The sequence below is a fragment of the Melanotaenia boesemani genome, chromosome 9 (assembly GCF_017639745.1).
Source record: "Melanotaenia boesemani isolate fMelBoe1 chromosome 9, fMelBoe1.pri, whole genome shotgun sequence".
Lineage (NCBI taxonomy): Eukaryota > Metazoa > Chordata > Actinopteri > Atheriniformes > Melanotaeniidae > Melanotaenia > Melanotaenia boesemani.
In genome coordinates, this window is record NC_055690.1 from 13467988 (window position 1) to 13492639 (window position 24652).

General features: G+C 37.3%; 1 protein-coding gene across 1 annotated transcript in view; it reads right to left on the reverse strand.

The window, feature by feature from the left end:
• The window catches only part of nbeab (neurobeachin b), a 188041-nt gene that overhangs the window by 58608 nt on the left and 104781 nt on the right, over window positions 1–24652 (reverse strand). The window contains 3 exon segments of the mRNA XM_041993838.1: window positions 5529–5675; window positions 14572–14696; window positions 23006–23172. Coding sequence (XP_041849772.1) covers window positions 5529–5675; window positions 14572–14696; window positions 23006–23172 — 439 coding nt within the window.

The following is a 24652-nucleotide window of genomic DNA, read 5'->3' on the forward strand; positions in this document are numbered from 1 at the left end:
AACAAGATGCTGAAAATAGTTATAGTGGTATTTATATTAAATAAAGCGAGACAGACGTTAGTTCTGCGAAACCGATGAAGATAAGAAATGAAGACGCATTCATGGCAGCGGCCTGTAGCATGCAGTCACAGCCAGCTGCACTTGCTTTTGTTGTTGGACTGTAAACACGAGATGATCTTTAAATTAATTTTAATTGTAATCCAAATATGACAAATCCTATTAAATAATGTATTATTATCACACACTTAACGCCCCTTCCCGCTGTTACTGACAAATAATGGTGGATTTGTCGAAGATGTAAACTAAAGGTAAAATCAGCAGTAGCAAAATTAAAAGTTAATTAAAAATAGAAAATTGGTGATAAATTAAGAAAGTTTTCAATATCTGCTCGAGAACAAAGGCCATCACTGAGACTACAGGCGTTTCCACGAAGTTAAGATTATACTAATTATCAGTTGTCTATTATCGCATAAATTAGGCTATGGCTACAGGTCTAATAAACGAATTTCAACAATTGTTTTTCAAGGCTGCCTTAAAAGACAGTTTGCCCTTAGAGATTTATATTTTTAAAAGAAAATAAAAAATATAAAATGTGTGGCTTCTTCTTTGGTAACATAGCCTACACTAATATAGAAAAGGTTTTTAGTCCAAATAATCGTTCATTATGTTAGATTTGCGACCCTGGTCAGCTGATAGTGATCACATATTTTTTCAGTCTCCTCCCTTTTTCTCATCCTCCATGTTTTCAGATCAGTCTCGATGTGAAAGCACCGTTACAGTGATTTGTCTGCTCTCAAACGAAAGCTCACGAAATCAGGATATTTATCGATCCCTTAAACTCCAAAGAGCCACTTTAATGTCTCATCAATCTTAATCTACGTTCCTGAGCCAATTATGGCCGATAGTGTAACAGGAATACAAGTGGATTTCGGTCTGAACTCCCAGAGCGCCCCTTCATCGCTCTTGCAGGCTGCACAGTTAAACTATCCTCCCTTGTTTTTCCCCCACCTCGTTGCTCGGGTCCATTAACGGTGATCCTATCTGCTGATGCTATCAGCCCAGACACTACACCTACATGCGTCTTATAAATAGACAGCAACCTCGGTCTGTTTTTCTGCATATGATAACAATCAGTACATTAATACCGAGAACAAATATATATTAAATTGTAGTAAAAGTATCTATAATTTTAATAATAATCTAATAATTGTTATATCAGTTGCATTGCTTTTATTACCACTGGTCCTTTAAAAATCTTTTTGTATCAGCTAAGATAAAAAATGTATTGTCTTTATGTTCACTCCAGCCCATAAAGTATAATATAATCAATCTCCTAGAAGAAATACCGATTTTAGCAGTGAAACACAGCATTTTGTCCCTGAAAGACTACACCGAGCAGTAGTCTGGTGAAGTCTTTCTAGACTACACCAGACTATTCTAGCTAGAAGCATTAAGCATCCATTGCACATGGGCAGGAAGAGGATTAGGCTGTAATCCCCTCAGGGATCCTTCCATAATTAGGCTATATGGCATTAAAATGTTTACATGAGAATAATGAAATTAAGGGCCAGTTACACAGGATGAGTGGTGCACAGGATAAAACATGGAATACCCCGCTGTTGGGTCTTACTTTTAATGAAAATGTGAATAGTTCTTAAATGACAGGCCAAATTAATGAAGTGATGAAAAGTCTAATTTCGGTGAGGTGGGAGTTTGGGAGTACTGCTGAGGGGATGGGTTTATTATTGCCACAATCTATTGGACTGCAGTGATTAGTTCTTTTATAATTTACATTCAGAGAAGTGGGTTACTTGAATATCCAAGCAATCTCACCTTCTGATGCTCATTTAGAAACACATTGATTTGTTAAAAGAATTGCAAACATCTGAATTAAAAGCATGAATTGGATGACAAAGAACGAGGGGGGGTAAAAAACTCTTGTTCTCCTCTTACATCTTCAGAGGTGCATCATAAACACGTTAGTTTTATTAATATGTCACCACTCAAGGAATCTGTATTCTGAATGGGAACTTAAAACGGATGCAAACGGGCTAAATCAAAGCAAAACAAAATGGTTGCGGCTGCTAAGCTACACTTTGGGGTATACTGACATGCTTCCAGTATGCCTACACACTCCTTGACATAAGAAATGTTCTGAGATTAGAACTCCTTTCCTCTTTCTTTTTACATGCATTTCCATTTTACCCTATATGTGCATACCAAAAAGCTTATTTAATGCCAACAGACACATATATACAGCATTTCCCGTGTTTGTGGGGGAGCAAAACTAATTATAGGTTCAGTAACCACAACTGCCTGAGCCCATGAGTGCCGGCGCCGCCCCTTTGGCAGCGGCAGCAGGCACTCACCCAGCGGCTGGCAGGAGGAGTCCTGTTGTTGACAAGGATCTACTCCCAGATCTCTCATTAAAGTTGTTCATGTCTGAGATTATATACAGGACCGGCACGGCCACTGTTCAAGACATAACCTGAATGTTAAAGTGTGACGGTGCTCCCTATGGACAAAAACGCAAACTAAACCATAATTTTACATGTAGAAAAAAAATCTCAGCATTTATTCTTCAAAGACGGTATCCACATTCAACATTTGGTTCACATCACACATCATAAATGTATTGCAAATATCAAACTCAGCATTTCTGTTTTGTAAGGTCATTATTAGATCTCTCAGGAGAAAACCCTCTGTTTGAAAATGAGTCTGCGCCTTGCTCTTTACATTGGCCAGTGAAGGGTTCATCTGACAGACATGGAGCGTTTGGCTGCCTGCTGGCCCTGGGACAAAAAGGAGGGGTTAGTCTCCTCCTCTGAGATTCATCCTTGGAATCTTAAAGGGGATTTCACTGCTCAGCAGTGCCCTGGTTCACTCCAAGCTTCACATGCTAAGCCATAAGTGGGTACTTTGACTATGAAACAAAAATCTTTAAACATGTGGCAATCTAGATTTTTAAGTCATCTCTTTCATACACTGCCTGTATAAAAAAAAGAAAAAAAGTTGCCACCTGGATTTAACTAAGCAAATAGATACGAGCCTCCTTTTGCATAATTACTATCTTACAGCTGGAAACGTGTTATTTAACACAAACTGATGCAATGAGTAGTTTCTCATTTCTTAAACAACCATGTGGTCATGGAAATGATGTTAGTCTGTTTAAGATGGGTCAATTTGAAGTTCAAGTATATTTTTAAAGCAGGTTTACAATGACCACTGTTGCAAAGTGCTGCACAATACAACAATAAAACACTCCAAAATAAATACAATAAAACTATACTTTAAAATTTTTTTAAACACAAATAGATTAAGATAGTTAAAAGTAAGAAAACATACCTACTATAATTGACCATTTTGACTATGATTCAAAAGCCAAGGCAAAAAAGTGCATTTTAATCAAGCATTTACAACTAGAGATTGACTGAGCCTTTCTGACATTTAACAGCAGCCCATTCCACTATTTTGGGGTGAGCACAGAGAAGGCTCTCTCACCTCTAGAGATGTATCTGGTTCGAGGAACCTCCAGAAGCAACTGTGTGGAGAACCTCTTTGTGCCCAAAGAATGAGGTCAGCTGATACCAGAATATGCTAAATGTACAGGTTATTCCATCAATGGATTTTTTCTTCCCTGATGGCATGGGCGTATTGTAAAAGAGTGGTTCAGGGAGCATGAGATATAATTCTTAACATATGGATTGGCCATCACAGAGTCTAGACCTGAACCCCATGGAGAATCTTTGCTGGAGAAGGCTTTGTTTAGTGTTCACAATCTCCCATCATCAATACGAAAAATAAATGCAACACTGGAAGGAAAAAAAATCTTGTTATTGCAGAAGCTTATTAAAAGAATTCCACAGCGACCGCGGCATAATCAAAGCTAACGGTGGTCCAACTAAATGTTAAAATGTGTGAGGTTTATGTGGTGCCGCCATTGTTTTGGCCAGGAAGTGTATGTTATATCACAGTTTGTTCCTGGAATGAATCGATTACTCCAGTGTTGTGTCGTGAAAGTCCTGATCCTAGAGACATTTTGAGTTCAGTCAAATCAGTAGGAGTAAATTCTCTACAAAATAGATACTTTTAGATTAAACAACATCTCAATAAAATGTTAATATATTTTAGTTTGTGAACAAAAAAATCTAGAGTATTAGTGATCTGATTATCAAAGATAAATCAAGAACCAGTGATGATAACAGAGGGTAAAAAAAGAAAAGATCCACTCACAGAGAAACACCAATACTTCAGAACATGAGGTGTTATGTGAGGATTTGGATTTAAAGTTGTGCAGCATCCTTGATTTAAAGTAAACTAAATAACTTACTTTTTGAGGCCATGGCAGTCATTTGCAAAGCAAATAAAAGCTGGCTGACAGTCACAGCTCGACGATGATCAAAATACAAAATATTCAGACAAAAGCCACACTGGCAGTGAGCTGTGTGTAGTGCAGTTGGCTTCAGTGTGTGAGACAAATGATTTTACCCAGGTAAAGAAATAACGAGAGTAAAACTGATAAAAGCACATTAATGATTAATTGTGTTTACTTTTCCTTGGATGGGTTAGACAGCCTTAGAGAGGGCTGGTTTCATTCCAGGATAATCATTAATAATATTATTAATTTATTTCCTTAAACATCTGTAAACATCTGAGTGTTCACATCCACACAGACAAAAGACATTATATGCAGTTTTCCGATTAATCTCCCTCTACTTTTATTCAAAATATACAAAATTGTAATTAATGAATTATAATTTTCAGGTTTATATTATATCAGAATATATTAGATTAGATGTATTTGATTTTTTTTTTAACAGAAAAAAAGTTCTGTGTTAGTGATCATCCTCTTAATAATTAACACTGAACTGTAATGACTAGTATGCTGTAATAATTACAGAAAACAAGAACTTAAATTACATATTACTGTTTAGTTAGTATTTAAGTTAAAAATAATTTTAACAAAATAATCCAGCACCATAACTTAATTTACACAAAGAATTTTAAACAGTGTCGATCCATCACTGAAGGAACAGCATGAGGTGGAATGAAAACAAGAAAAAAAGCCTACGGCAAAGTGAAGCATTATCAAGCAGCTGGTCATATAAACTTTACCACTTGTTAAATCTGGCTTTATCATCATTCAGGTGTTAGTTTAACTTGAGAAGACTTGCTTCTGGGGACAAACAATAGAGAAAAGCTATCCACATACAAACATATCAAAACAATAGCTGTCAAAATTCAGCAGGGTGGTCCAGTTTTGAACAACGACACACAGGTAGACCTAAGCAGTGCCCAACCGATAAACTCAGATCTAAATATATCATCATAGATTCTGAATAACAATGCAACATGTTAAAAAAAACTTCCCTTTCAGTTATATTGTCACCACCATACTATAGTGAGTATGGAGTTAATACACTATTTATACACTAACTATGCTACCTATGAGAATATAAACAGATCTGTTGATATTAGAAAAGGTGATGCTGAATGGCAGTTTAAAAAATGTTGGTGTGCTGACGTACCACCCAGGTTGTCCATCTCCTTGTCCTGTAGTAGGCTGACAGTATCATCGTCTCCATCCAGTATCAGTTCGGTCTCAGGGTTCTGACTGGCCACATTTGGGCTCCGAAAAACCATCTTAGCCTTGACCAACTTGTCCTCCTTTAAATCTGTCAAAACATAGAGAAACAATTTAATGTTGTACCTTGTCCTCTAAAGCTAACAGCATTACTAAATAATAGGCTTTTCCAAGAGTCATTTTTTCCCGGTAGTGTTTAAAGAGAACACCAGAATCTGAAGGCAGCATAAAGAGGCATTTTATTACTTTTTCTAATTCAGTATTTTATTTATTTACTTTACTCTGATGAAAAAGTAGGTATATTAATGCTGGTGCTCTAAATGAGGGATAAACATGCTGGAATTCAGCAAACCAGCAGCTTACATTTCTCTAATCAAATATATACAAAGCTTGATCTGTAGACAAGAAACACATCTTCTGCTACCAGGAACTTTTTGCTTTAAAATTATAGTCAGACTAGTAACGACCAGTACTAAAATACAGCCAATGTGTTTTTATCTAAACACAATTTCAAAACCAACGGCTTTAGATAAGCTTTTTATAACGTATCTTCAACCTAACAATGATTGGAATACAAACCAGCTGCTTAGTTGGTTATCCAATATTTAATTTCCTGTTGGTGAAACCAGAAGTGCAGAAATATTGGGCTAATATCTGTATGTCGGAGGGTTAGTAATTCAGCTGGTGTCATTAATTTAGGCTCCTATGATACATTAAAACACATTTTAAAGAAAAAGAAGGAATCTGGTGCAATATGATGGTTGAAATGCAACTTATGGGTTTTCCAAAGTCAGTATATTATAGGCTGTTTAATTGATGACTTAAACAGTGTTACCCTGTTACAGTATCTTTCTTCATGTTATAGTTGTGAAAAAAACATATGCAGATGTTTTATTGCAAACTATAAAATGTCATTTTGTTGAAGTAAACTTGTACAAGAAAATGCAATAGCATCAAAGTTTCAAAAGATCTTAACATCTACCAGATGTTTTTAGACTACATCTGTAAAGCATGACTAAATAATTACTTGTTCATTTTAATTCATTCTTACTCAGTAATTACAATTTTATAGTTTAGCTTTCAATGCCTGTTTAAATGTCTAACCCACTAAGATACAAAGAGAAAAATTAATACAATAACAAAAAAAAAAAAACAAGTAAAAAAACAGCATGAAATACATGATAATATTCAAAGTGATCCTGATATAAGATGCAAATTAATATACTTGCCATAGCATATGAAAGAATGTCAGAGTTCTGTACACATTTGCTCACTGAACACATTTTGAGTTGTTGAACATAAGAGATGTTTCAGCTTTCATTTTTAGACAAGGTCAACAATGAAATACAGTATGCATCTTAAAAGACCAACAGCTGAGTCGGAGGACTCATTTCAAGCTCATAGTAGATTAGAGACATCATTTTTCGCTTTTAGAGATTTGACAAGAGTGAGACTGAACAGACAGCACAATTAGGAGGCTGCTTATGGGAGGACATCATATGGCTACAGTGGAACATGCTTATTGAAAGAGAAGCATTCATATATCCTGAAAAACAAAGAGGTCTCACAACAGATGTATCAACTAGAGTCATCCCATCTCTGCTGCATAGCTGCTCAAAACATTTATACAAATTTGTCTTTTGGAAGTCCAATGTAGGAAAAAACCAGAGAAGAAATCTGCGTGTGCAAAAGGAAGAACACATTTCAAGGTATGGGAGGTGGCTGACACCCGTCTGACATGTTTTCTTTCAGCACAGTTCTTAATTCACCTCTCCCTCCCCTGAGGAACATGTACCTTGTCTTGAAGAGGTCACATTTGACTGTTGTCAACACAGCTACTGAGAAAAAAGCCTGCTTCCTGTTCTGCCTCATATCTGGTGTGCTTTCATCAGGCAAGGGGAAGAAGTTTGAACGTTTCGGAAATGAATTCTGTGCAATGTTAAATGCAAAAGCCAGCCAGCGGTCAGAAATCAAAGCAGAAAGAGTGAAACTTAAAACTGTAATGCTGTAAGCCATCACTATGCTGCAAGTAAATGAGCGAAAACTCAACAAACAGGACAATGATCTGATTGTCAATTCTGAACAGGGTTGAGTAGACCAAATAAACCATGCTGATTTCAACATGCAAATGACCAACATGAATTGTGTGCGTGCTGCTGTGTGAGTGTGTTTGTGTGTGTGAGAGAGGGGGGGGCTACAATGAAGATGACTGAACAGAGATTTAAACCATGAGGCAATTTAGTTCTCACAAAATGTAATATGGTTATACATTTTTTTTAAAAATGAAGAGCTATGACATGAAGGACAAAATGTGTCGACATAAAAAGTGGTCTCTTCATGAGTGATGACCCTCTGACTCAGAGGTACTGTTGTACTAAAAGCACTGCTGTGAAAAGAGTCGCCATTTGTCACTATCATTGGCTTGCTGCGCTGTGTCGAGTCAGACTGTTAAAAAGCTTTTTGTGTGTATACCCATAGATAGAGCATCGGAAAACAAAGACAATGGTCATTTGAATATCTGATTTATTTACATGAATGTCAAATGTACATTGTTGCCACTTAAAGCATTTAAACATGGTCTTACTTTGACTTGATAGTATGAGAAGCTTTCACAGTGGAATACAAAGGAATAAATCTGTTGTTATTCATCAAGTTATTTGGCCACTTAGAGGATACTGAGCTAATCTTCACAATGGTAATATATGGCTTAAGTATCGTTACAATAAATAAAGGATCACCAAACAAAAAAGGCATATTTATGCTTTAGTTGTTGACTTGTAAAAAAGTTTAAATAGCTTAAATATCTTATGAGCCTGTGCAAACAACATTAAGTAGATACAGTTAGTATTAAATGAAAGGGAGAAGTTGCTAATGTCTCTATACTATCATGCTAAACCAACCAGCATCCCTCTATTAAACCTGCAAAAGCAGTAACAAAAAGCTTCAATCATTCACTCCTCAGAGTGACAGCAAGTTTATTTCATGTTTGCGTTTGAGCTCTTCAGAAACAGTGCCAAAAGAAGTCACCAATCACCAGTCTCCTGGGTCCTCTTGTTCAGTCACTGAGCTGAAACTGCCTCAGAATGCACTAATTACAATCCGTAAAGTGCTTTGCAGAGCTTTTCTGACCACATCTGAGCTGAGGAAGACCTGTTGTCTGTCACCAATGGAGGCCGCGTCTGAGCACTCATCACTGGGGTTCAGTGAGGATGCACAGCTCCCTCAAGTTGTAGGACTATTCAAATTTTCAGCTTTATCCTGGAATTTTAGAATATTACATTTTTTACAATCCTTATTTTACAAGTGACAACTTCCTAAAAATGTAAAAAAAAAAAAAAAAAAAAAAAACTAAATTGTGATCTTAAACAAACCCTGAAAGAAATGTGACATTACCTCTTTTCGTCAATATTTTGCAACTCATGATAAAAAAGAAATAAAAAAGAAAATTAATAGTGTCTGTGATCTAACCAATCAAAATTCATCTTCTTGGGAAATATGGTCAAACAAGCTAAAATAGAAGGTAATCATAGAGAAGCAAAGGCAGGCCTTTAAAAGGCTTCTCAGTAAACTATAATTCATGTTGTATCTTCATGTTATATATATTTCAAAGTGGAAAGTTTTGTGGTCTTCCATTTTTATTGTTTAATTAGACCTGGTTAATATGTGCTTTTGTCAGTTGTCTGCTTATTATAAACCTTGCTTCAGTACATAATACCATTTCTCTAACTGAAATATACAAAAGATTGTTATATTTTTAAATAGTTAAATTATTGTGCAAATACATAGCAGCAGGTTGCCCATTTTTTTTCATCTGTAAAGGAATTGTATGCTGCACAGTGGCAAATCCTTGCTCTTGCAGAAAACAAATTATAAATTTATATGACAGATAACATTTAAGACACAGCGAAAAATACATAGCTATCTAAAAATGAAAACTTAACTTTAAGGCTTTTTATTTATTTCTGTTTACGTCTCCTTCAGTCATATCTGTGTAGATAGCAAGCATTTGTTCATGCAGTGTTTCCATAGCTCATACTACAGTAACAAAACACAACAATTTCCAACAGTTTTCTGGGCTCATTGCATCATCCGTATAATATGAGCTTCATATCTTCCATTTCTTAGACACTGTTTCAGATTCTGCACTCCCCCACATACCACATGGAGAGAAAGAGTCCTGTTCATGGGATTACATTACCGATGGGGCGATGCAATTCTGCCCAGTGTCTCTTCATGTTTATTTACTCTGAAAGATGAAATGAGGGGAAAAAATGACAACTTCATGCTTCCTGTGATGCAAGCCATTCGTATGTGTTTTAACTCTGTAAAAGTAAACATTAGAACTTTGATGTAGGGTAGTTTACACAGTGCAGACGCTTCCTCTGCGATTTTCTTCCAGTATCCTGGGATGTGCAGTGCATGTCTACTGTGTTGCCAGAGGTTACAAACAATCTCCTTTTTTATCAAAACATGAGCAGTGCCGGATAATACTTACATTTGGACCTGAACATTAGGAGTGTGTGCCAATCATGTACATAAGGCTCTGTTCACACTGAAGCTCAATTCCAATTTTTTTGCCCATGTGTGACTCATATCAAATTTTATAATGACAATCTGAATGGCGCAAATACGATTTTTTAAAATCCAACCCTGGACACTTTTATATGTGGTCCTAGATCGGATACGTATCTGAGCTATGTCGAAACAACTTTAGAGGCTCCATTCAAATGTCAGGCCATGTATGTTTGCAAATACCATGATGTAATCTGTCACAGTTTAATGTACTTGATTATAAAGCCAGAGAAGGTTAATATCACATCACGAGGCTGCGTCTGTTGCAGTTAAAAGCTATAAAGATCTCCGCCTGGTGCAATCAGCTCGGAGAGAAACTGTTCACCTGAAATGAGACAGCAAGGACAACCGAAGGTAAAACACCCCGTTAAACATTTGGATCAATATTAACGTGACTTCCATTTCATGCTTGCCCAGTTCCAATCACCTAACAATATAGTCTGATACTGGGTGAAGGCTGGCTGTAACACGGCAGGTTATTACAGGCAAAGGGCAGAGACAGAATGTGCTGGCTAAGCTGTCAGTGCTGCTAATAGACAACGAGGCAGAGTTTAAAGCAGAGTTTAACCTCCCATCAATGTACACACTCTCACATTCAGATGCACACAGATGTACTGATTTTGCCATTACACCAAGCTGATATTTAAAAAAAAAAAAAAGAATATTTTTTTTACTTGTGTACTGAGTTTCAGGGAATAATATTAATTTCTCATGAAACAATCTTCATTTTGTTTAAAGTCAGCTGTGAAAATTCTGGGAAAATCTTTCAATAAAATACTTTGTCCAAAAGAGGTTTCATTATAACACGTGGGCTAAAAAATATTGCCTTTGGCAACTCGTGTCTAAAATGATCAGCTTTAAGGAAACAAGACAGGGGTAATTAAAAAAAAACTACTCCAGTGATTTCTCTCTGAAAATCCTGTCAACAAATCAATTCAGCTTCTAATATGGCAAAAAGCATTTTCTTTTAATACCAAAGACACACTAGAGAAGATTACTTGATGTTTTAAAAAGTGATGCAAGAAATTCACTAAGGTAATTCTAAAAAACTACCGTTAAACATCAATTTTATCAAAAAGGCAACTACAGAATAGAAGTCTGACTGTGTTTTGTCGTGTTATATATTTTGCCAAACCTAAACCTGTTTTCATCTAGATAACATAATGGTTCTTTGAGAGTCACGGATTCTAAAGCTTTAATGACGACTTGAGGGTAAACTGGGGTGTGGGACCCAATGAATATAGAATCGCTGTCAATACATATAAAACAAAGAAACTGCCAACAGTCACCGCAACATCTATTGAAACTCAATACATTAAATCAAAGAACAAAAAAACTTCTAACAAAACCTGGCCTCTGCTGTGCTACCACATCAAAGACTGCAGACAAAGCCTGAAAAAGCTGCTCACCTTTCAGAGAGGCATCCGACTGCAGGCAATACTTTTCACTTGACAAGTTTATACATTATTCTGCTCATTAAAACTACTGCATGCCAGCAGGACCTCAACAAGTCTTCAGTCAACTATACTGAAACTATAATTCCAAACAGCAGAAAGAAAACTGATGGCTGAAAATTTTTCTAGTGAATCAACACACGTTATAAAAGGAGATAATGCACCATATACTAAAATGAACAACAGTTCAAACATGAATGCTAATTAGCAAAGTAACCATTGCTAAACAATGGTAGAAATGGGAGGCAATTAGCAAGGCAACCCCTATAAAGGAATGGTCCTGCAGGTGGTTGCCTCAGACCATTTGCCTATCTTCATCCTTTCTGGTGGATTTTTGGTTATGTTTGCATTTTGCCAGTGCCCTCACCACTAGTGGTAACATGAGGCGGTATCTACAACACACAGACCTTGCTCAGGTAGTGCAGCTTATCCAGGATGGCACATCACTGCTCGCTGTGGTAAGAAAGTTTGCTGTGTCTCCCAGCACAGTGTCAAGAGCTGCCAGAGATACTAGGAGAAAGGTCAGTATACAAGGAGGTGTGAAGGGAATCACAGGAGGACATCAACCCAGCAGCAGGACAGTTATCTGCTCCTGTGTGCAAGGAGGAATAGGAGGAGCACTGCCAGAGTGCTATAAAATGACCTCCAGCAGGCCACTAATGTGCATGTTTCTGCTCAAACCATCAGAAACAGACTCCATGAGGGTGGTGTGAGGTCCCTCATCCACAAGTGGGGCCTGTTCTCACAGCCCAAAACGTGCAGCCAGAACAGGATTGGCAGATTCACCATTGGAATCTTGTGCTGTTCACAAATGAGAGCAGGTTCACACTGAGAACATGTGATAGGCGTGAGAGAGTCTGGAGATGAGTGGAGAACATTCTGCTGCTTGCAACATCCTCCAGCATTACCAGTTTGGCAGTGGTCATTGATGGTCTGGGGAAGCATATCCTTGGAAGGCTGCACAGATCTCCATGTGCTAGCCAGGGGTACCCTGACTGCCATTAGGTACCAGGATGAGATCTGCAGACTCCTTGTCAGACCATTTGCTGTTGCAGTGGGACCCTGGTTCCTTCTGATGCAGGACAATGCTCGGCCTCATGTGGATGGAGTCTGTCAGCAGTTCCTGCATCACAAAGGTATTGATGCTATGAACTGGTCTGTCTGTTCACCAGACCTGAATCCGATCGAGCGTCTCTGGTACATCATGTCTTGTTCATCCACCACCGCCACGTGACACCACAGAGAATGCAGGGGTTGACTGATGCCCTGATCCTGGTCTAGGAGGAGATCCCTTAGGAGAACATTTGTCGTCTTATCAGGAGCCCAGACATTGTAGGGAGCGCATACAGACACATGGAGGCCACACACACTACTGAACCTCATTTTGAATTGTCTTGAGGAATTTCCACAGAAGTTGGGTCTGTCATGATCTGATCTTTCCACTTTTATTCTAAGTATGATTCTGAATCCAGACCTCCATGGGTTAATGATTCTGATTGATGATTGATCACTCTTATGCCATTTTGTTATCAACAAATTCCACTATGTAATTAATGAAGATTTTTAACTGGGATATTTCTAAGATGTGTTGTTTAAGTGTTTCCTTTTTTTTGTTGAGCACTGTATATTACAGTTAGAAATTATATATTTTCTTTAGTCTATAAACAGAGACATTCTTATTTTGATAAAGATCTATGGTAGTTTTTTTTTTTCAAATCAAACAGTCAACTTTAAGTCTGGCGTTGGATGATAGATGAGTTTGTCTAGCACAATATTTCAACAACATAGATTATTAACTGTTTCTTTGCTTTACTGCCTTAAAATAACATTACCAAAATCAGACAGAAATATGATTTATATTTTGCTAAATATCTTTGGGTCTTATAAAAAAAACATTTAACTTAAACTGGCATAAAATGGTCATGCCAACTAAATGTCAGTAACACAGCCGAAGCCAAAAACATCATTAGTAATTTGGTTATGTTTGCAAGACGATGACATTTTGGATCAACAGGAAGACGAAAAATGCTTCAAATATGAGGGGAAATTTTTCTATTGATGTTTCAATGCATTTTACAGGTCTACTGATATTTATTTAATGGCAGGCAGTGTTGATGCAATGCAATGCAATTCTTTGCCAAAGATACTAAACTTTGCAAGTCTTTTTTTTTTCTTTTATTTATTTTTTAAACCCCAAGTAGATCAAAACTGCTAAAATAACATGTGCTGACTTGCATCCTACACAGACTGGAATCAACATGTCACTTTAAGCCAGCAAAATTAGTTTGTAGCTTAATCCAGACGGAATCAATCACCACAAAATCTGAAGCAGAAGGTGCAATTATTGCATGTGTCTTATATGTGGACCACCTGCTGCTGAGAAAACAGCTGTCATGGGTTTATCTCCAGAACTACTATGATGTACATGCAGAGGCCTCCATGGCAACACAGAGCTGCTAAAATACCTTCTAAATCCAGAAAAAAGATTATCTTGACCAAAATTAATGCTCCAATACAGCAAAACTTGTACCATTAAAGATATGCTCTGGCATTCTCATACAGGCAGGACAGAAGGACTGAGAAATTGTGATAGGACTGAGCTTTTTTTAAGTCTGGGTTGCAGGATTTAAGGCTAAATTGACACAAGGTGGTGGGCAACAGTACGCTCCTGCCTGGGTCAATAGGAAATGTTTCAGTCAAAGGGAAGAAAACAGTAAAAAGGCAGAGCCAATTTGTTCTTCAATATGTGTTGCGATGGAAATAAAAAGTGTAATAAAATGGATGTGTCATGTTCCATTTATAGGACTCATAATTAATGCTACCTATAAAACTTCTCTAAAGCAGCATGCTCAACTGCATGGACAAGCTGGGTCTTACCATTTAAATCCTGTTTCAAAAATGTTTCAATGGAAACACTAAAATTGTGCACATAGAGGTATTAATACAGTATAATACACTTACCATAATTCTGCAGGGACTTGCATGTGACATCTAAGTGGGTGGAGCCAAATGGGTTTCTGACAAATCTTCTTCTCCGTCGCAGGTCATCTTCCCAGTAATCGAGTCGCCAGAAGTCATGCAGCTCACTATAATAGAGACAAGAGGACAGGCAGGTTAGACAGAGTAACACTCCCCTCAGTGATGATCTGATTACAGCAGCTACTTTCTTATCACAGGAAAATGTCTTGAGTTAAAATCGGGTCACAGATAGCGGACATTATTAGGGTGAGTACTGGCATGCTAGGCCTCACTAACGTTAGCTCTGTTAAAGCCTATAGCATCAGAACAGCAGGGAGCTGCAGCAACCACTGCACACATAAATCACATGCACCCCCATTTACAAATACAGCTTCAAATTACAAGTATAAATGGCACAGCTTGCCTCCTTTTTTACAATGTTTTTTAACAAGTCTTGTAAATCAAAAGGTAGGAACCTCAACGCAGACAGCGTGGAGTTTAATGATCAGGGTCTTGGGGCGGTTGAAGCATGAGCCTATAAAACAACCCTGCCTTGCTGCATATGGGGAGCCATGATTAAAATAATGTGCTGAAATATTCATTGAAATGATTCCCAGGGCCCTGAAGCAACCCAATTGAAAATTGCATTTTTATTCATTATTAATAACAGCGAATTAGGGCCATAAAAAAGAAAGAAAAAGAAGAAAACAGTTCTAGCATGTGGTAACCATCTTTGTAAATGATTATTCCAACATAAGTGAGGACCTGGGATAATTTTATTGCTTGCAGCTAATGCAAACCATTAAGCACCGGGACAAGTATTAGATTTCTAAGTGCTGCTTTGTCCAACTGTGCACTAGCTGGAGCTTTTTCAAAGATTTTCTTTTCCTTTATGAAGTATAGCAAAAATATAAATAAATAAAAATTGCTTTAATTTAGCTTTATCAGGGAAATGTAACACATTCATGAGTAGTCATTAAAATAACTGGTATAGCTGACATTAAGACCAAACCAGATGACATAAACCAGCATGTGCTTGACTGTATTTTCATCTAAATGTGATCACATAAGGCATAATTCTGCTTAAACTTAATATTAAACTAAAACTAAAATATTATAGATGAGCTCTCGAAAGATTTTCTGCTCGATTATCCTAACACTTAACTTATAACGTTGAGTGTTTGGATATCCTGTGGTAAAACTGATCATTTTGTGTATAACATAAACTAAAATATATACATTTGTTTTAAAAGCTGCCCAAAGCGCCAAACAAAACCTTTGATCCAGTATTTTGTGCTCAAACCCAGGAGGATATTTTTCACTCTTTGTTGGTTACAGGAAGGCTGCTTGGCAGGAAACAGTCTTTTTCATTGTACAGTTTCTGCCCCCTTCCCCGCCGCAGTACTGAAGCAGTCTAAACAGATTAACGTGTTACAGGGATCACATCACAAAATACACCCTCCTTCTTCCATAAATATAATATCTACCAATGTCAGAAATCAAGAGGCTCAGGAGACTTAGCTGGGCTCTGACAGCAACAAGAGCTCAGTTTCAGTTAAATATCAATCAAAAGTCAGTATGTGTGAGCATGTGTGCACATGTTGTATCCACAAAGTATCATGAGCTGGTGTATGCAAAGCAAGACTGAACGCCTTGAGCTTGTCCCCTGCCAATCTCTCTCAAAGCTTAACTGAGAAGAACAGAGATGTCAGTGGGTGGAAAGGAGATACCCACGTAAATGATATTGTAAACGCAAGATTACACAGTGTGAAAAATGTAAATCCACTAGAGGCAACTGGGCGATTATTGTTGAAGATTATGACTCCTAATTCTTGGTGGAAGTGGAGACCAGATGCCAGTGGGGGATAAATCCACACTTTGAAGATTTCGTTATTGCAGCATTAACTGCATTTGCTGCCTTTCATACGGTCTGCTTATGGTTGCTCATTTCAGCTCAAATTTATTTCAATCCACAGTATCTTTGTTTGTCTTTAACAGCAATCATATGAACAACAAACCAAACCCTCAAGTTAAAATGACTGAGTAATGATCTGTACAGCAATACTGTGACGACCTGTGCAGATGGTACCGGTTTAAATGTGGTATTTTACTATTTGAATAGGACTTGTGATATCCTAGAATATGTGGTCAGTCCTGGACCGGATTTGGACTGAACAAAGTGTAGTGCTGAATGAACCTCTTCTTTGGGGGTGGTCCAAAAGCTGCCCAAGAGTATGGAAATATATAGCTGGGTGATCCTCAGCCCACAAATAGTAAATCTCAAGAAAGAATCTTTACTAGGAATTTCCAAGATGGCAACAGTTCACATTCAGAGCGTATCCATATCTTCCAAGTATTAGGAGAAATGAGGAAAAAACAAGATATATAACATTTTGTCAAAATCACTATTGCCTTCACTAATGGCACTCGAAGGAATACATATAACACCAATTCTTCCATTTCTGCCTATTAAAGCCAAACAAACACATGTGATTTTTTTTATTTCCAAGACTTCAGATTATCAATCATCAACAGAGTTTAAAAAAGACAAATCCTGCTTCAGAATTCTTAATAGAAAGATAGTTGCCTGTATTGTCTGAGTAACAAATTGTCCATCCAGTAGGATTCATTAAGCAGAGTTGGTGTGAAACCTCCTTATTTCACACACTGAATGTGTCTGGCTTCATGACAACCATAAAGAATTGCTTTGAGCCAGCCCCCTAGAAACTGGCAAAATTTATTAGTCCCATCACCCATCAATCACCCAAATGGATTTCAAACCGCATTTTAAAAGCTAATTTTCCAGCACTGATAACCTACAGGAAACAGGAGCACCATTATTTATGGAGGCTTTCAGACTTGCTAAGTGCAGTCGGATAAATGTATATTGGAGCGATTGTCTATTCTCTTCCATAGTGATATTTGATGCACATCTTTCCTCAAGGTACCAGAATTGAGATTTTTGAGGTGCTAGAGCTAAGCCCCCCCGCCCCCCAAACAACCCTTCACAGGGAATGTGTTTTGTTTGCAAAACGAAAGAGAAAGCAGATGAGCATAATTCAAAATAAAATAGAGAGAGGGAACACAAGGATTGATAACAGCTTTATAGAAAACTATAACATCATTCTCAAGAAGAGAAAGAATTCTGGCAGCTGACAAGGGCTCATATTGGATTAGAGGGTGATATATTCTTAGTGCTGCACTGACATTAGGGAAGCAGGGGCCCCCAAATTTGTTTCCACACATATTTGTCTGATTATTTGAAGAATTGTATTGTGTTTTGAGTGAAAGGGTCAACATGAGCAAATGAAAGAAACCCTGCTCCATCTAATAACCCCTTATAGATCAGTTACTTAAAAATGCTTCTGTCACTTAAATTCATAAATCTTTTTGGTCATTTCATGTCTGCAATTAAGTGCAGTTAGATCAAATTTTTGCATAAAATTTAGATGCAGCAATCTATTGCAAAAACCAGTAATTAACTTCATGTCTTCTGAGTCATTTAAACCACAATGGCTTACCAAATGTGTGGCGCTAGACTGCAGACAGATGAGCTTTTCTTCCTTAAAGATTTCCGTTTTATATAACTTGTGCTCAAAGGGGATTTGTTTGAAACGGTCAGGAGGAAGGACAAGGACATGCTGATTCAATAAAACACTGTTATACTCCTTGTAAAACCTTCCACTGGTGACATGAGTCGGGGTAATTATAATAAATACCAGTAATCAGCGACAACTCTCTTGAAAGAAGCAGCGACTGGTTTCTGTCACATAAACACAAACACACACACACACACACACACACACACACACAGAGCAATGGTTTGAGTTGACAATTTAGAGGACAAGTGCTCTTTTCTTTCATTTTCAGCTGTCCTAACAGACTGACCCTAAGTACTTGAGGAACTTTTAGGAAATAGAAGTGCCACTTCATCCAATATTTCTAATAATAAATAACATAAAGACTACAAAGGGTGAAATAAACAAAAGGACATACTATAGTTCTACCTACTCAACATGTGCCTGCAAAAACAAATTAATTGAAAATTTTCTGTCACAATATTTACTTCAAGAAAACCAACAACCCCAATGTGGCCAAGAAACAACCATTTAAGCAAAATAAAAACCAGATATGTAGTTTTGTAATAATGGGATTGGGATACATCATGAAATCCATCATACAGTCAGCAGAGATGCAAAACCAAAGAAATCTGAAAATATTTTGTCAACCAGCAATTTTTTCATGCATTTCTATGCCATATTCCCCCACATATGACTATAATAATAACAATGAAAATGATAAAAAAGAAACAAAAAACATACTGGGTAGCAAAAGTGGCAACTGGTCACCATATGGTGATGCACCCACATCGTTCAAAGTATCCTATAAAATGAAGAAGAAGAAAAAAAATACAATAATCTCCTCAGTAAAAAAAAAACATTAGGGTTTGATCATGTGTCTGGTAGATGGCTGTATGAGCAGCATCATGGTTACATTATTACAAGACTTTCATCTCTCTAATTTTACTATTTCTCATCACTACTCTCAAAACTCCTTTAGATAGAAGGTTACAAAGCTATGGTCCAAATGTTTCTGCTCATTAGACTTTTCTTTTGTTAATTAAGAGATCGAAAAGAGACGCACTGAAAAATTGGTATTAGACAAAGACTAAAGGAAGACAACACAGCAGCAACAACATTAACTCCAGGTCATCTGCTGTAATGAAGACAGACGTACGTGGTCAGCCGAAGGATGATCAGCCGCACTGTACTGCTGGGGCACCCCCCTGGATCGCCAGCTTTGCAGAACCAATCTTTCAGGGGAAATGTGGCACAGTCAAGCAATGCCCAGCTCAATTTCAACACGCAATGAAATTGATGATTATGTGAATGGGCCTCTTTCCAAAGATAATTAGCACAATGTACAAGGCTAAGATTGCCCTGAGGGGATTGAAGCAGGCGCAGTCAAGAATAAGTGCAAGTGGAAAATATATCAGTGTGCAAGAACAAAGGAGCAGCATCCTTTAAATAAGATCTAATTAGTTAAGAAAAAAAAAAAACAGACTCACATGGATTGAGCTTTAAATAAATCTGCGTGTTATTGAGAAGTCTCTAGGTGTACTCAACAATGAAAGGTGTGCAAAGGGCTAGTGCCCAAGATTAAAAGTTAAATTGATATTATAGGCTGGGCTTTTACTGCCACCATTTCTATTATCAAGCTAAATTTTGTTTATCTTGTTAGAATCAACCTTGACCTTTGTTTTATCCCCCCCAGAAGGGACATCAGACCTTAAACCTTGTGAGGCCATAAAAGCCTCTAAAGGTGCCCACCCCCCTAGTAGTAGTGGACTTCTATTAGAATTGATAACCCTTTCAGGCAAGACCAAATACTCTGGGCACATAGTGAGAAAAAAGGGTTCATTCCATCACAAAGTTATTATCCAGGGGCAGATTGTTACCATTCATCACGTGCAAGAGATGAAACTCGCTGTTAGTCAAGGGAAACGGCTGTTTCACTGCCTTGCCGCAGATCAATATATGCCGCCATCTTCCTTTTACTCCTTTGCTACAAAAAAGTAATTATACAGAAGGAATGTTGACAATCAATAGAGCAGTCAGGTAAGGTTAAGCTCTGCTGTGGAGGCCAGCAGAGGCTCCTCTGTCAGCTGTCAGTGATGCTACACAACTTGCAGTGAAACAAAGAGGTTTGTGTGCTTCAGCCCCTTTTACATTTGTCTCAGGTTGGTGTGTTGACATAGTACTTAGAAATGCTGACAATAGAATTGCAGGGAATAAAACGAGAAACTCACTCGAGTTCAAGATGAGATTATGCAAATGAAAGAGCAAAAGATGTGCCCATGTGCTGCAGAAACATTAAAGTCACACTGTCACACTAACAATACACACACACACACCTATATCCTATACACACACACACACACACATATATATATATATATATATATATATATATATATATATATATATATATATATATATATATATATATATATATATATATATATATATATATATATATATATATATATATATATATATATATATATATATATATATATATATATATATATATATATAACTCAATAATGTGATAAAATTGGTAGCAATGTCATTGTAAGATGGTCCTTTTTCGAAAAAGTGGTGTACGTTAGCCTTCATTGCATTCATTGGTCTCTCCTTGACATTTACTTTCACTTAAGACAAGCCTGAACTTTATAATCCACTGGCAGGGTTCAGAGGTCAACAGCAGAGGGGACAAGAGGGCAGGGAAAATCACTCTCTTGCTGGAAAAAACTCTGACATCCAATTTTCAACTTGATTTATCAGTGTAAAGCTAAAATTGATAGTGTGTCATTACTGAGCAGGGTGCTGTCTAGGAGAGATGTATCAAAGTCTTCTCATTTTGATTTAGCACAGTAGATCAATACAAGCCTATACTGTTTCAATTTGAGGAGTATTGATTTTTCTATGCTGACTCTATACAAGGGGACATTCATCATCAGGCAAGCATATAGTATGATCAACCAGGCCACCATAGGGTCTGATATGCTTATTCTTTAGTCAGAACACATGACTGCAGGGTAGCTGTTTTCAAGCCTTGCACAGATTATTACCTTGTGGCTGGTTGCTGTGATACGTGCTGCAACATGATTTCCTAATGCTGTTTGCTACAGTAAAACAACAACTGAGACTACCTGCAAATGTTTTGAGTCCAGAAAAACAAGTATATGTAATTTCAAGCCATCTAATGAGAGCAGCTGCATACACACACTAGTTAGGGGACAAATATAAACAAATCATTCTTGTTTCTGCCAGCTAGCTTCTAAAGAATAATTTTGTTTATAATACATTCTACTCTTAATGATGGATATTCTTTGGCCTCCCTCCAGGCAAAACTTATGAGTTAAAGGTAAAACAATTTCTGAAAATGAGGGTGAAAACAAAACATTACCAAGTGAAAGCTTTCTCCCTCTTACACACACACACACACACACACATATGTGCAGAGACATAACAGACAGCCACCTTAAAAAGCCTGGGGGCTCTATATTTTACAAGAGCAGCATAAATGGGAAAGTTAATGTAGCAGTGAATAAGACTAAGCTGCTGAACTGCAACACTGCCTTGAGCTTGTAGGCATATTGCATCATTTTTCTTCACCAGCAGGTTACTATTAAATTTGAATTTGTTGGAAGTTTTGTGGTATCATTAACAATGCACCCATGCTCAATAACCTTTTGTTTCAATGCAAATGCTATGCCTGAGAGAGGGGCTCCATAAATATTTGAACAAGAGCCCTGAATTCAATCCAATACACTTTTATGGGTTGTTAAGGTTCAGTCAGTTTTAGGAAAATCTGATCTTGGATGCGGCAACCTTCACACTTACGGTCAAACTGTAAACATATTTTTTTACACTATGCAGTATACTTTCTCTTTCTAATATTTGCAACACTTGTAATTGCCTTTTAAAGCCACCATCTGCTGAAAGTGATCAAATACACAATGTCAATATTAAGTTGGATATTATATAGAAATTTGCACCAGAACTGTAAATAAAATAAGTTAAACAGAGCTGCTTATGTCTGCTGTTTAACATGTCAACAAAGAGATAAAATTGGAATCTAAAAAGTAATACTGTTAAAATAATTTTTCTTAGCACCAGTAAACATGGTCAAAACTAAATCTATGAAACATGGTTGAACATCTGTATTGCATCTTAACAAAATAATAACAAAATCAAATCAAAGAGGTACAATTTTGGACCATCAGTGCTAGTGGGTTGTATAAAAGAATTCCTATAATGGTTCCTTAACTGTCTGCTATTATGATAATTGTTAATAAAAAATATTAATACCATTCATATAGACTATTCCTTCATTATATTGCAAGTGTAAAGTTACATCTGTAAAAAAAAACAAAAAGATAAGTTGTATAATGCTCAGCTCTGTTGATAATATAAACAGTATGTCCGAACACCTCAGCCTGTATATAATGAGGTGTTTCTGCCAAACTGTACTATACCTGTGGGCCCATGTTGAGACAAGTGAGAGCCGCTGGTTATTTTAACAGGGCCCGTGGGGAAGGTTGCAACTACCACCAGGTGCTGTGTTACTGAGAGGGTCAACGAATGGCTGGACAATGCTATAGAAACAGCCCAACCCCCTTCTTCTCCCCATAGTATGCTGGATGACTGGCCAATCAACTGTCCTCAGGGGATTAAGCCACTCCACACTGTAATTACATTTGCTGACACAACTGCTGACCCTATTGGATCCTGGGAAAATGACATTAACTGGTGGTCCTGTCCTATAACTGAATATTATTACGAACAGGTAACTTTTGTACTGAAGGTTGCAGCCAAAACTGCTGAGTTATTGTTCATGTTTAAGACTTAAGGGGAGTAAGGGTTCTTACCTCTGCCCTGGTTTACCCCAGGCACCATGCTTGTTTGTAAGGATGTTGACAATTTTCTGCTTCAACTGGTTGGCTGTCACGTGGTCTCTGTGTTTGGCAGCGCTGATCAGGTGGTCACACATCTTCTCTTCTTCTTTTCTTTCAGTTGCATACTGGACACACTGAGACTAATTGGTTAAAAAAAAAAAGAAAAGAAAAAAAACCTCTTCACATATTTTTGGATTTAGGTACAATATCCAGGGGCCAAAGTGATGTCTGACACTGCACTAATAGCATTTAAGCATGTTTTACTCGAATAATGTCAGAATAAAATATTCTCCCTAATGGAGCATTTGTCACTCTGAGGGATGTTATGGCTTCATTCAACACACTTGAGTGCATAAAGATATTAGCAGACAGCTGAGAGATGTATTTCTTCTCCCTTATAGAGGTGTAGTAAATCATGGCAAACACACCAAGGCAGTCCATTTCCCAACTGCAGACAGATGAGGCTCCCTGCTAGGTAGCTGTGGATGGTGCTACTAAAGAAAAAGGAAAATGCTCTCATAGATCCACAAAGAATAAGGCCCATTAATGTTTATATATCAAGGAATGTTAAAGGTTGGCTGTTACAGGAGTGGCGCAAAATGTAGAAATGCAATAGTGTCTAGAATAAAATAAACAATTAGAAGATATTTGTCTCTAAAAGTTGCATAAAATAATAAATATCAATAGCCATCTTAGTGTTAGATCAATTTTTAGATGAAAGTGCAACAGAAGAGCTCCAGGTGGCTGAAAGTAAACCAGAAGCGCACATGTGACCATCTTTGCTGCTAAAATAAGATTGTCTTACTAGTCCACCCTAGGGGAAGTCTTGCTAATATTCACAATCTAATTTGCTAACAGAAGCTAGAAGTTAATTGAATTTCCTGTTTTAAATTTGAATTCTGTCAGATATTATTTTTCAACATATTCCTCATAAAGCAGATAACTCAATCTCTGCTTGTCAGCTCATATTACCACGTGATATTGTGACAAATATCAAGCATTATTTATCACTTTAAAGCATATGAGGCTTCTCTCTGACACCAACTTAATTGTAAAAATGTCTTATCTACGTTCTGAATCTTCAATCTCAGAGAGTGGGTAATAAAGTAATGTCAGACCTAGATGAAAAGTGTAGGCTGTCTGGAGTTGGCAGGCAGAGCGGATGGGGCCAGGTACACCCCCCCCCCCCTCTCTTGACATTGCATATCTTGCCGTCTCTTCCAGTTTATCTAGGAGGTCAAGGATCCTCAAGAACTGTATATCAAGCAGCTGTTTGAGGATGGCTGCTTTCCCCAGATAAGAAACTTATCACTTCTTACACATACAAGCTGTTAACCAATGTGGTAGAAAATTGTATGTTGTCTGTGTTGAGGTTTGCACTGTTACACACACATATTCTGATTTTCAATAGCAACAACCTCTAAAAGAACTTTAATGCACCATGATGTGATTATTTTGTAACTACTTCACTGAATGCAAGACAAAGGTCTAGTCCATGTGCTAGGTTAATGATTACTCAACTTGTGATGTTCTGTGCAATTTTACTCTCCATTTTATGTTTGAAACATGGTTTGTTTCATGGGATTAGTCTAATTATAGGCTTGCTAGGTTATCCCCTGA